Source organism: Thalassophryne amazonica, chromosome 16 (genome assembly GCF_902500255.1).
Source record: "Thalassophryne amazonica chromosome 16, fThaAma1.1, whole genome shotgun sequence".
NCBI lineage: Eukaryota > Metazoa > Chordata > Actinopteri > Batrachoidiformes > Batrachoididae > Thalassophryne > Thalassophryne amazonica.
The window spans coordinates 10,472,357-10,485,779 of NC_047118.1; the positions used below are offsets into that span (position 1 = coordinate 10,472,357).

The window sequence follows — 13,423 nt, forward strand, 5'->3', positions numbered from 1 at the left end:
CTCCCGGTCCGATTGGGGAGGGGCCCAGAGAAAACTACAGAGTCCGACATTGTTTTTGCAAAGTTACACACCGACTCAATGTTAATTTTAGTGACCTCCGATTGGCGTAACCGGGTGTCATTACTGCCGACGTGAATTACAATCTTACCAAATTTACGCTTAGCCTTAGCCAGCAGTTTCAAATTTCCTTCAATGTCGCCTGCTCTGGCCCCCGGAAGACAATTGACTATGGTTGCTGGTGTCGCTAACTTCACATTTCTCAAAACAGAGTCGCCAATAACCAGAGTTTGTTCCTCGGTGGGTGTGTCGCCGAGTGGGGAAAAACGGTTAGAAATGTGAACGGGTTGGCGGTGTACACGGGGCTTCTGTTTAGAACTACGCTTCCTCCTCACAGTCACCCAGTCGGCCTGCTTTCCCGGCTGCTCGGGATCTGCCAGGGGGGAACTAACGGCGGCTAAGCTACCTTGGTCCGCACCGACTACAGGGGCCTGGCTAGCTGTAGAATTTTCCACGGTGTGGAGCCGAGTCTCCAATTCGCCCAGCCTGGCCTCCAAAGCTATTTTAATCATACTTTAATCATATCTTAGATCTTGTTCTGACTTATGGTATGGAAATTGAAGACTTAACAGTATTCCCTGAAAACTCCCTTCTGTCTGATCATTTCTTAATAACATTTATATTTACTCTGATGGACTACCCAGCAGTGGGGAATAAGTTTCATTACACTAGAAGTCTTTCAGAAAGCGCTGTAACTAGGTTTAAGGATATGATTCCTCCTTTATGTTCTCTAATGCCATATACCAACACAGTGCAGAGTAGCTACCTAAACTCTGTAAGTGAGATAGAGTATCTCGTCAATAATTTTACATCCTCATTGAAGACAACTTTGGATGCTGTAGCTCCTCTGAAAAAGAGAGCTTTAAATCAGAAGTGCCTGACTCCGTGGTATAACTCACAAACTCGCAGCTTAAAGCAGATAACCCGTAAGTTGGAGAGGAAATGGCGTCTCACTAATTTAGAAGATCTTCACTTAGCCTGGAAAAAGAGTCTGTTGCTCTATAAAAAAGCCATCCGTAAAGCTAGGACATCTTACTACTCATCACTAATTGAAGAAAATAAGAACAACCCCAGGTTTCTTTTCAGCACTGTAGCCAGGCTGACAAAGAGTCAGAGCTCTATTGAGCTGAGTATTCCATTAACTTTAACTAGTAATGACTTCATGACTTTCTTTGCTAATAAAATTTTAACTATTAGAGAAAAAAATTACTCATAATCATCCCAAAGACGTATCGTTATCTTTGGCTGCTTTCAGTGATGCCGGTATTTGGTTAGACTCTTTCTCTCAGATTGTTCTGTCTGAGTTATTTTCATTAGTTACTTCATCCAAACCATCAACATGTCTATTAGACCCCATTCCTACCAGGCTGCTCAAGGAAGCCCTACCATTATTTAATGCTTCGATCTTAAATATGATCAATCTATCTTTATTAGTTGGCTATGTACCACAGGCTTTTAAGGTGGCAGTAATTAAACCATTACTTAAAAAGCCATCACTTGACCCAGCTATCTTAGCTAATTATAGGCCAATCTCCAACCTTCCTTTTCTCTCAAAAATTCTTGAAAGGGTAGTTGTAAAACAGCTAACTGATCATCTGCAGAGGAATGGTCTATTTGAAGAGTTTCAGTCAGGTTTTAGAATTCATCATAGTACAGAAACAGCATTAGTGAAGGTTATAAATGATCTTCTTATGGCCTCAGACAGTGGACTCATCTCTGTGCTTGTTCTGTTAGACCTCAGTGCTGCTTTTGATACTGTTGACCATAAAATTTTATTACAGAGATTAGAGCATGCCATAGGTATTAAAGGCACTGCGCTGCGGTGGTTTGAATCATATTATCTAATAGATTACAATTTGTTCATGTAAATGGGGAATCTTCTTCACAGACTAAGGTTAATTATGGAGTTCCACAAGGTTCTGTGCTAGGACCAATTTTATTCACTTTATACATGCTTCCCTTAGGCAGTATTATTAGACGGCATTGCTTAAATTTTCATTGTTACGCAGATGATACCCAGCTTTGTCTATCCATGAAGCCAGAGGACACACACCAATTAGCTAAACTGCAGGATTGTCTTACAGACATAAAGACATGGATGACCTCTAATTTCCTGCTTTTAAACTCAGATAAAACTGAAGTTATTGTACTTGGCCCCACAAATCTTAGAAACATGGTGTCTAACCAGATCCTTACTCTGGATGGCATTACCCTGACCTCTAGTAATACTGTGAGAAATCTTGGAGTCATTTTTGATCAGGATATGTCATTCAAAGTGCATATTAAACAAATATGTAGGACTGCTTTTTTGCATTTACGCAATATCTCTAAAATTAGAAAGGTCTTGTCTCAGAGTGATGCTGAAAAACTAATTCATGCATTTATTTCCTCTAGGCTGGACTATTGTAATTCATTATTATCAGGTTGTCCTACAAGTTCCCTGAAAAGCCTTCAGTTAATTCAAAATGCTGCAGCTAGAGTACTAACAGGGACTAGAAGGAGAGAGCATATCTCACCCATATTGGCCTCTCTTCATTGGCTTCCTGTTAATTCTAGAATAGAATTTAAAATTCTTCTTCTTACTTATAAGGTTTTGAATAATCAGGTCCCTTCTTATCTTAGGGACCTCATAGTACCATATCACCCCAATAGAGCGCTTCGCTCTCAGACTGCAGGCTTACTTGTAGTTCCTAGGGTTTGTAAGAGTAGAATGGGAGGCAGAGCCTTCAGCTTTCAGGCTCCTCTCCTGTGGAACCAGCTCCCAATTCAGATCAGGGAGACAGACACCCTCTCTACTTTTAAGATTAGGCTTAAAACTTTCCTTTTTGCTAAAGCTTATAGTTAGGGCTGGATCAGGTGACCCTGAACCATCCCTTAGTTATGCTGCTATAGACTTAGACTGCTGGGGGGTTCCCATGATGCACTGAGTGTTTCTTTCTCTTTTTGCTCTGTATGCACCACTCTGCATTTAATCATTAGTGATTGATCTCTGCTCCCCTCCACAACATGTCTTTTTCCTGGTTCTCTCCCTCAGCCCCAACCAGTCCCAGCAGAAGACTGCCCCTCCCTGAGCCTGGTTCTGCTGGAGGTTTCTTCCTGTTAAAAGGGAGTTTTTCCTTCCCACTGTAGCCAAGTGCTTGCTCACAGGGGGTTGTTTTGACCGTTGGGGTTTTTACGTAATTATTGTATGGACTTGCCTTACAATATAAAGCGCCTTGGGGCAACTGTTTGTTGTGATTTGGCGCTATATAAATAAAATTGATTGATTGATTGATACAGTGAAATATGATATAATGCATTACTAGTGATGTAATGGAATTATTCTGTGACCTGCACTTCCTCTGGACTCAGGGTGGTTAGGCTATGGCCGAGATGACCCTGAAGCACTCAGGCACTCAAGCATGACCAGAGATGTGCAGCCTGTGCCCGCTGGGGTGGTTAGCAAAGGCGCTACTCTATATAATTGCTCAGCGAGGCTGATGAGTGAGGATGAACATTATACTCCTGATACAGTACTGTGGGATCTGTTGGTTTTCATTCATACACACAATGGATGCTTCTCAGGTTTCTTAGTTAGTATCTCTAATGCCCTTTGTGACCTGGAAATCAATCCCATGGGCATTGATGAAGATTTTTCCAATTGTCTGATTTGTCATTAGAGGATACGGGAAGGGTAAGTATGACCATCCGCTGTGGGAGTCTTAACATAATAACACTCATCTTTACATAAATTTTTCATTAGGGATTGGTTGTTGACATTGGTTTTAAACTGCATTAGCAATGACTTAGAATATTCAAGGTTACCCAAGATCAGTGTTTACATGACCAAAAGAAGGGTGATGTTTGACTTCATATCCCATATGAGTCACCTCAGATTTGGACCCGGGTACTGCTGTACAGTGAAAAACCCATAACGCCGCACCAATCACCACCCTTCAAAGACACAACCCTTGGTGAGCTCCTGTGTTTTAATCTTTTCCTGAGATGAGTCGCCAAATTTCCCCAGTCCTCTTCATAACTTGTGCTACCATCCAGTCGTCGGCAGTAACACAGTTGCTGTGAAAGGTTTTATGGCAGGGGAAAGTGTCTCAGTGTTGAGGACTCCACCAGCTAAGGAAGGCCAAGGTGAGGCCCATGTTTCATCTTTTAAATGTCTTGATCTCACGGACTTTGCTGTCAGCATTGTGGAATCAATGGATTCTTTGGTATACATGCTTCCCGAAAGATAGGACCTGAAAGATGGTGAACTATGCCTGGGCAGGGCGAAGCCAGAGGAAACTCTGGTGGAGGCCCGCAGCGGTCCTGACGTGCAAATAGGTCATCTGACCTGGGTATATAAGGGCGAAAGACTAATCGGTTTTGACCTGTGCTGGTGCTAGCAGGAATGTTTCATCCTGTAACCTGGAGTAGAACTGAGGACTACTGAGCAGAGACCCACACGTGAGGGTGAGTACAAGGTTCTTTATCCAAAGTCTAGGGGCAGGCAAAGGTCAAACAGCACAGGATAATCAGCCCATGTAGCAGCCAGATTTGTGAAGGGCAAAACAATGAAGCAGCTCTGTTAAACAGGCAGGAGGTCAAAACACAGAGAAGTAACATAACATGCACCAGAGTCCAAGGAAGCAAGGTAAAAGACATTACTAGGGTTCAGGCAGCAAGGGCTCGCAACAAGAGGATGTTGGAAAGCTTGGAATAGCACACAAGACAATCTGGCAGATGAGATATGGAGAGAGAGGCTTAAAAGCAGAGAGGAGTACTGTATTTTCCTGAGAATGTTAAATATATATATATTCAACAAAAATATAAACGCAACACTTTTGGTTTTGCTCCCATTTTGTATGAGATGAACTCAAAGACCTAAAACTTTCTCCACATACACAATATCACCATTTCCCTCAAATATTGTTCACAAACCAGTCTAAATCTGTGATAGTGAGCACTTCCTCTTTGCTGAGATAATCCATCCCACCTCACAGGTGTGCCATATCAAGATGCTGATTAGACACCATGATTAGTGCACAGGTGTGCCTTAGACTGCCCACAATAAAAGGCCACTCTGAAAGGTGCAGTTTTATCACACAGCACAATGCCACAGATGTGGCAAGATTTGAGGGAGCGTGCAATTGGCATGCTGACAGCAGGAATGTCAACCAGAGCTGTTGCTCGTGTATTGAATGTTCATTTCTCTACCATAAGCCGTCTCCAAAGGCATTTCAGAGAATTTGGCAGTACATCCAACCAGCCTCACAACCGCAGACCACATGTAACCACACCAGCCCAGGACCTCCACATCCAGCATGTTCACCTCCAAGATTGTCTGAGACCAGCCACTCGGACAGCTGCTGAAACAATCGGTTTGCATAAGCAAAGAATTTCTGCACAAACTGTCAGAAACTGTCTCAGGGAAGCTCATCTGCATGCTCGTCGTCCTCATCGGGGTCTTGACCTGACTCCAGTTCGTCGTCGCAACGTCGCACAGCCATTGAAGAGGAGTGGACCAACATTCCACAGGCCACAATTGACAACTTGATCAACTCTATGCGAAGGAGATGTGTTGCACTGCATGAGGCAGATGGTGGTCACACAAGATACTGACTGGTATCCCCCCCCCCCCAATAAAACAAAACTGCACCTTTCAGAGTGGCCTTTTATTGTGGGCAGTCTAAGGCACATCTGTGCACTAATCATGGTGTCTAATCAGCATCTTGGTATGGCACACCTGTGAGGTGGGATGGATTATCTCAGCAAAGGAGAAGTGCTCACTATCACAGATTTAGACTGGTTTGTGAACAATATTTGAGGGAAATGGTGATATTGTGTATGTGGAAAAAGTTTTAGATCTTTGAGTTCATCTCATACAAAATGGGAGCAAAACCAAAAGTGTTGCGTTTATATTTTTGTTGAGTGTATATATATATATATATTTCACATCAGACTAGACTATAAGTCACACTGGAGTATAAGTTGCACCAGTTCTCTAATTTGGAATTTTTGTGCATTGTTATAGCGTCCTTTTTATCATTGACATTATTCTTTAATTATTAGACTTTGTTTTGTTCAGTGGCCCTACAATAGACTGGCATCCTGTCCAGGGTGAACTCCGCCTCACGCCCTATAACTGCTGCAATAGGCTCCATCCCCTCGTGACCCTTAATTGGAGTAAGCAGGTATAGAAAATGGATGGATGGATTTTGTTTAGTGCTTTGTGCTGGGAAGTCCTAAATTGTCCATCTGACTTGTGTTCCTTCACATCTCTTCCTTGCATTCCATTCTCACATCCTTTATGGGACAGATGTGCGAGTCAAACATAATTATGCTTCATAAAATTGGGCTCACCTATTTCCCACGTAACAGGATCACTGCTTTCTATCTCCTTGCGTCCGATGACGTACCAGACACATGCCATCCAGTGAGCCAGCAGAGCAAACACAGACATAAGCAGGGTCAAGACCACAGCACTGTACTGGGAGTAACGATCCAATTTCTGCAAGAGGCGCAGCAAACGCAGCAGACGAACCGTCTTCAGTAGGTGCACCAGTGAAGTCTGTGGAGCACAAAATACACAATCTTTTTTTTTCTTCTTCTTAGCTTTTTCACCATGACTAATGAGTTTGGATATATTCTTGGAGTTTCATGTTAGATATCCTCAAAATTCCACAATTCTATCACCATGTATGTAGAAACATCCCTGCTATGAGCAAAATTTGACCTGTCTGCACTGTGAGACACACCCACTGAGCCAGTCTGTCTTCTGTGCAACTTAAATGAGCTTTGTGAGAGAGAGAGAGACAGATGCTCTCATGTTACATCTCTCAGTGAGTGTTCTGCTCTATGTTGACAATGGTATTGATTGAGAAAACCCCTTAATTGAAAAATTTGTTGAGGAAGCAATCAACCTAAAAGTCCATAGTATGTTGAAAATAATACCACCGGCCGGCTTATTAAACCGTAGGTCCATTATTGGTATCAGTGGCAACCACTCAGGCATACAATCGGTCCATTCCCATCTCTTGGAAGTAACCATCTATTTGGTGTAGCCATTTTGGATGTCCCTTTGGCTTTCTCCAGCCACTGGTGTCCTCAACACTGAGGGACCTGCATGCTGGACTATGCCCAGAGAACTGCACCGCATGAGAAACAAGTTCCACAAATTTGATTATCAAGAAGGACATCAAGTCTTTTTACCACTGTGATGTTGAAAGCATAGAGGAGGTCAAAGGGCAATGCGGCGATCAGGTCTACAAAGAACCACGTGGTGCAGTAATGGATGCAGATGGATCGGGCATCATACACGACCTGTCCCGACTGACTCACATAGGTGGTACAAAAATTCAAGATGATGTCTGAAGAGGCAAAATACAAACAACAACAACAAACAATATTATCCTGAGTAAACTTTGTTTTAAAAATTGTATACATCATGTGCCAAATGAAATAAGTGCATTTGATGTAACTGATGGTAAATTTACACTTTGCAGTAAACTATGTAATCAAACATTATATTAGTATTAATGTGTTAACCTTTAAAGAGCAAAATAATATAAAAATAGTTAAGAGCATAATATATCCAAAATAAAATTATAGTTTGGCATCTCATTGGTATATTTTAAAAAAAAGAGCTTTTATAAGATGATTATTGCAGCATGGCTGAATGGAGCAACAAGTCACTGATCTGAATGTTCTCAATGAGTCTCGCCTGGAAATGATGAGCTTCTTGAATAGGAAACAGCACAATAACCTGTAATAACAGGTGAGTTAGTTTTGAGCTCCACAACGACTTTGCATGTGTCACCAGACAACGTGATGAGAGAAATCAGACCCTGGAGAAAGACGTGCTATCACACTTTCTGTGGAGGCAAAGTCAGACAAAGTGAGAGAAATCCAATTAAAATTCCTAACCTTGAGTAACTGAAACATCCTTGAGTGGGAGGAAAAAGTAGACGTTTCAGTCATGTGTTAGCCATTGCCACGGAAACCGCTGCAGCTGCACTGGATGCACATATTGTTATTTATTTTAACTGATAACTTTATGTCTTTGATAATAACTTACATACAGAGTGGCTCGTATATGATCTGTAAACTCACATATATGTTGGAGAGTTAAAGTGATTGTTGTACCCAGCAAATATAATATATTTTAAAATAATTTTAGATTCTTCATTTTAGTGTCAAATTATTCCTAACATGCAAAACCATTTCTCTTCTGCATGACATCACCATACATTTAAAGATTCAACTGAAATTCGATTATATTTGTCTTTTATATATGTGGAAATTAAATACAAGTACCAGTGGCCTTCGTGGCATCATTCCTTGGGTTTGGAAATAAACGAACCTGCATTTCAAGTTACATGCAACTTCAAAACTGCATGAATATTGAAAGCAGAAGTGCCCAAAATATTTCCTTTGGCGGGCCTTACATTAATCTGGATATAAATATTGTATGTACATACAATTATATGTATTATATTTTATAAAATCTTGACATTCTACATCCAAAATACAATTTCAACAGAATAAACACACTCTTCAATGCTCTTAACAATAGGTCATTTGTTAATTTGCAGAGAATTTGTCAATGTGGTGATGGTGGTGTGGATGTCTAACAGTATTATTTGAATTTTGTAATGTAACAGGTGTGTTAAAAAAACAAACAAAAAAAGACCCAGATAATAGCAGTTTATTTCTATTACTTTTCGTACTTTTAGAGTTTCGTGTCTCACCGGCAACCACACTTATTACTAATCCATCATCAATCCAGCATACATACATTAACCTTCCAGCAGGTGGCAGACATGTCTATGGAATATTACACAGGCAAAACTAATTTGCTTATAGGAGTGATCTTATCTAGTAATATTCACTAGATTAAAAAAAAAAAACTAAAAAAACAATTGTGTTCATTATATACTTATTTAATTTGGTAAGTTACAAGGTGATAGCATTTATTGTTTTTCAAACATTGTGTTAACAACTGTGAGGGGATAGACTCTTTCGGATATCTATTCACTCACTGCATTTTAAATAAGATAAGATAAGATAGTTAAATTGGTGACTGCTCACTGAAATAAAATGAGGGATCATTTCATTTGAGTCAAAACAGGCATTTATTGAAAAAAATGGCCGATGCGATGTCATGGAAACCCAGAATCAGTAAGTGATTTAAGCCCCAAATCTGCTCGTTTTAGTTTCAGTGGTTAATAAGTTACAATAATGAAGGGACTGAGGATCAAATCAGGTCTTTCTGGGTATTTTCCAGGAAAATATTCACATGTATCAAACTTGGGTTATCTGAGTGACTGAAGCCTAAATTCTGCTCCAGATCTGAGCAGTGGGTCAGTTTTGTTGTTTTTGGTTGTAGCCATGGTAATGCTTCCCCTCATTACCCCATCCCCGTAGAGACGGTGCCTGCTCCCAGACTACCAATAACCAGCAAAAATCTATTTAAGCATAAAAATTCAAAAAGAAAAAATAATATAGCACCTTCAACTGCACCACAGACTAAAACAGTTAAATGTGGTCTATTAAACATTAGATCTCTCTCTTCTAAGTCCCTGTTGGTAAATGATATAATAATTGATCAACATATTGATTTATTCTGCCTTACAGAAACCTGGTTACAGCAGGATGAATATGTTAGTTTAAATGAGTCAACACCCCCGAGTCACACTAACTGTCAGAATGCTCGTAGCACGGGCCGAGGTGGAGGATTAGCAGCAATCTTCCATTCCAGCTTATTAATTAATCAAAAACCCAGACAGAGCTTTAATTCATTTGAAAGCTTGACTCTTAGTCTTGTCCATCCAAATTGGAAGTCCCAAAAACCAGTTTTATTTGTTATTATCTATCGTCCACCTGGTCGTTACTGTGAGTTTCTCTGTGAATTTTCAGACCTTTTGTCTGACTTAGTGCTTAGCTCAGATAAGATAATTATAGTGGGCGATTTTAACATCCACACAGATGCTGAGAATGACAGCCTCAACACTGCATTTAATCTATTATTAGACTCTATTGGCTTTGCTCAAAAAGTAAATGAGTCCACCCACCACTTTAATCATATCTTAGATCTTGTTCTGACTTATGGTATGGAAATAGAAGACTTAACAGTATTCCCTGAAAACTCCCTTCTGTCTGATCATTTCTTAATAACATTTACATTTACTCTGATGGACTACCCAGCAGTGGGGAATAAGTTTCATTACACTAGAAGTCTTTCAGAAAGCGCTGTAACTAGGTTTAAGGATATGATTCCTTCTTTATCTTCTCTAATGCCATATACCAACACAGTGCAGAGTAGCTACCTAAACTCTGTAAGTGAGATAGAGTATCTCGTCAATAGTTTTACATCCTCATTGAAGACAACTTTGGATGCTGTAGCTCCTCTAAAAAAGAGAGCTTTAAATCAGAAGTGCCTGACTCCGTGGTATAACTCACAAACTCGTAGCTTAAAGCAGATAACCCGTAAGTTGGAGAGGAAATGGCGTCTCACTAATTTAGAAGATCTTCACTTAGCCTGGAAAAAGAGTCTGTTGCTCTATAAAAAAAGCCCTCCATAAAGCTAGGACATCTTTCTACTCATCACTAATTGAAGAAAATAAGAACAACCCCAGGTTTCTTTTCAGCACTGTAGCCAGGCTGACAAAGAGTCAGAGCTCTATTGAGCTGAGTATTCCATTAACTTTAACTAGTAATGACTTGATGACTTTCTTTGCTAACAAAATTTTAACTATTAGAGAAAAAATTACTCATAACCATCCCAAAGACGTATCGTTATCTTTGGCTGCTTTCAGTGATGCCGGTATTTGGTTAGACTCTTTCTCTCCGATTGTTCTGTCTGAGTTATTTTCATTAGTTACTTCATCCAAACCATCAACATGTTTATTAGACCCCATTCCTACCAGGCTGCTCAAGGAAGCCCTACCATTATTTAATGCTTCGATCTTAAATATGATCAATCTATCTTTGTTAGTTGGCTATGTACCACAGGCTTTTAAGATGGCAGTAATTAAACCATTACTTAAAAAGCCATCACTTGACCCAGCTATCTTAGCTAATTATAGGCCAATCTCCAACCTTCCTTTTCTCTCAAAAATTCTTGAAAGGGTAGTTGTAAAACAGCTAACTGATCATCTGCAGAGGAATGGTCTATTTGAAGAGTTTCAGTCAGGTTTTAGAATTCATCATAGTACAGAAAACAGCATTAGTGAAGGTTACAAATGATCTTCTTATGGCCTCGGACAGTGGACTCATCTCTGTGCTTGTTCTGTTAGACCTCAGTGCTGCTTTTGATACTGTTGACCATAAAATTTTATTACAGAGATTAGAGCATGCCATAGGTATTAAAGGCACTGCGCTGCGGTGGTTTGAATCATATTTATCATAGATTACAATTTGTTCATGTAAATGGGGAATCTTCTTCACAGACTAAAGTTAATTATGGAGTTCCACAAGGTTCTGTGCTAGGACCAATTTTATTCACTTTATACATGCTTCCCTTAGGCAGTATTATTAGACGGTATTGCTTAAATTTTCATTGTTACGCAGATGATACCCAGCTTTATCTATCCATGAAGCCAGAGGACACACACCAATTAGCTAAACTGCAGGATTGTCTTACAGACATAAAGACATGGATGACCTCTAATTTCCTGCTTTTAAACTCAGATAAAACTGAAGTTATTGTACTTGGCCCCACAAATCTTAGAAACATGGTGTCTAACCAGATCCTTACTCTGGATGGCATTACCCTGACCTCTAGTAATACTGTGAGAAATCTTGGAGTCATTTTTGATCAGGATATGTCATTCAAAGCGCATATTAAACAAATATGTAGGACTGCTTTTTTGCATTTACGCAATATCTCTAAAATCAGAAAGGTCTTGTCTCAGAGTGATGCTGAAAAACTAATTCATGCATTTATTTCCTCTAGGCTGGACTATTGTAATTCATTATTATCAGGTTGTCCTAAAAGTTCCCTAAAAAGCCTTCAGTTAATTCAAAATGCTGCAGCTAGAGTACTGACGGGGACTAGAAGGAGAGAGCATATCTCACCCATATTGGCCTCTCTTCATTGGCTTCCTGTTAATTCTATAATAGAATTTAAAATTCTTCTTCTTACTTATAAGGTTTTGAATAATCAGGTCCCATCTTATCTTAGGGACCTCGTAGTACCATATCACCCAAATAGAGCGCTTCGCTCTCAGACTGCAGGCTTACTTGTAGTTCCTAGGGTTTGTAAGAGTAGAATGGGAGGCAGAGCCTTCAGCTTTCAGGCTCCTCTCCTGTGGAACCAGCTCCCAATTCAGATCAGGGAGACAGACACCCTCTCTACTTTTAAGATTAGGCTTAAAACTTTCCTTTTTGCTAAAGCTTATAGTTAGGGCTGGATCAGGTGACCCTGAACCATCCCTTAGTTATGCTGCTATAGACGTAGACTGCTGGGGGGTTCCCATGATGCACTGTTTCTTTCTCTTTTTGCTCTGTATGCACCACTCTGCATTTAATCATTAGTGATTGATCTCTGCTCCCCTCCACAGCATGTCTTTTTCCTGGTTCTCTCCCTCAGCCCCAACCAGACCCAGCAGAAGACTGCCCCTCCCTGAGCCTGGTTCTGCTGGAGGTTTCTTCCTGTTAAAAGGGAGTTTTTCCTTCCCACTGTAGCCAAGTGGGAAGGGGGTCGTTTTGACCGTTGGGGTTTTACATAATTATTGTATGGCCTTGCCTTACAATATAAAGCCCCTTGGGGCAACTGTTTGTTGTGATTTGGCGCTATATAAAAAAATTGATTGATTGATTGATTTCTGACAAAATGTTCCATCAAAGTGTGCAGAAAATTGTATATTGCACTTAATTTGTCACCAAAAACCATATAATTAGCAAATTATGAGATGTGGAAAAGCATCTGTTGCCGGCAGTTTTCATGGTTGGCATGTGGGTCAAACAATTTCTTATAAACCTCACTTACTTTTGTTTTAGAAAATGATAAAATGCTAAATTATATTCACATCTAAAGGTATCTCACCGAGCATGAAGAGCAGCTCGACTGCTATGTCACTGCCGAGAGTGCTGCGACTGACAAGTGAGTGGTGTTCGCTGCCCTCGTCATGGCTGACGAAACACACGTCGTAAGGCACCGTAACGGCAACGTAGAAGGTCGCCAGCAGGATGAGCCAATCCCATAACGCCTTGGAGATGCTGTAGTGCAGCAGGATGAAGCGGGACGTCTTTACGGCGGCCACCTTGTACTCGGGCAGAGACGGTTTCTGGAACATGCTCTGATGAAGGATGGAGAGGGAAAAAACTGAATTACAAATCTTCGCACCTGCAAAGGCCGTGTGAGTGGCGCTCGACACGCGCGAGTGCTGTG

At 40.6% G+C, this 13,423-nt stretch overlaps 1 protein-coding gene across 1 annotated transcript in view; it reads right to left on the bottom strand.

Annotated features, from left to right (window-relative positions):
- Window positions 1-13,423, bottom strand: part of kcnh4a (potassium voltage-gated channel, subfamily H (eag-related), member 4a) — a 67,550-nt gene that overhangs the window by 36,940 nt on the left and 17,187 nt on the right. The window contains exons 5-7 of the mRNA XM_034190479.1: window positions 13,079-13,331; window positions 7,243-7,400; window positions 6,394-6,601 (exon numbers count right to left, since the gene is read on the bottom strand). Coding sequence (XP_034046370.1) covers window positions 6,394-6,601; window positions 7,243-7,400; window positions 13,079-13,331 — 619 coding nt within the window. The remainder of the gene's footprint in view (window positions 1-6,393; window positions 6,602-7,242; window positions 7,401-13,078; window positions 13,332-13,423) is intronic.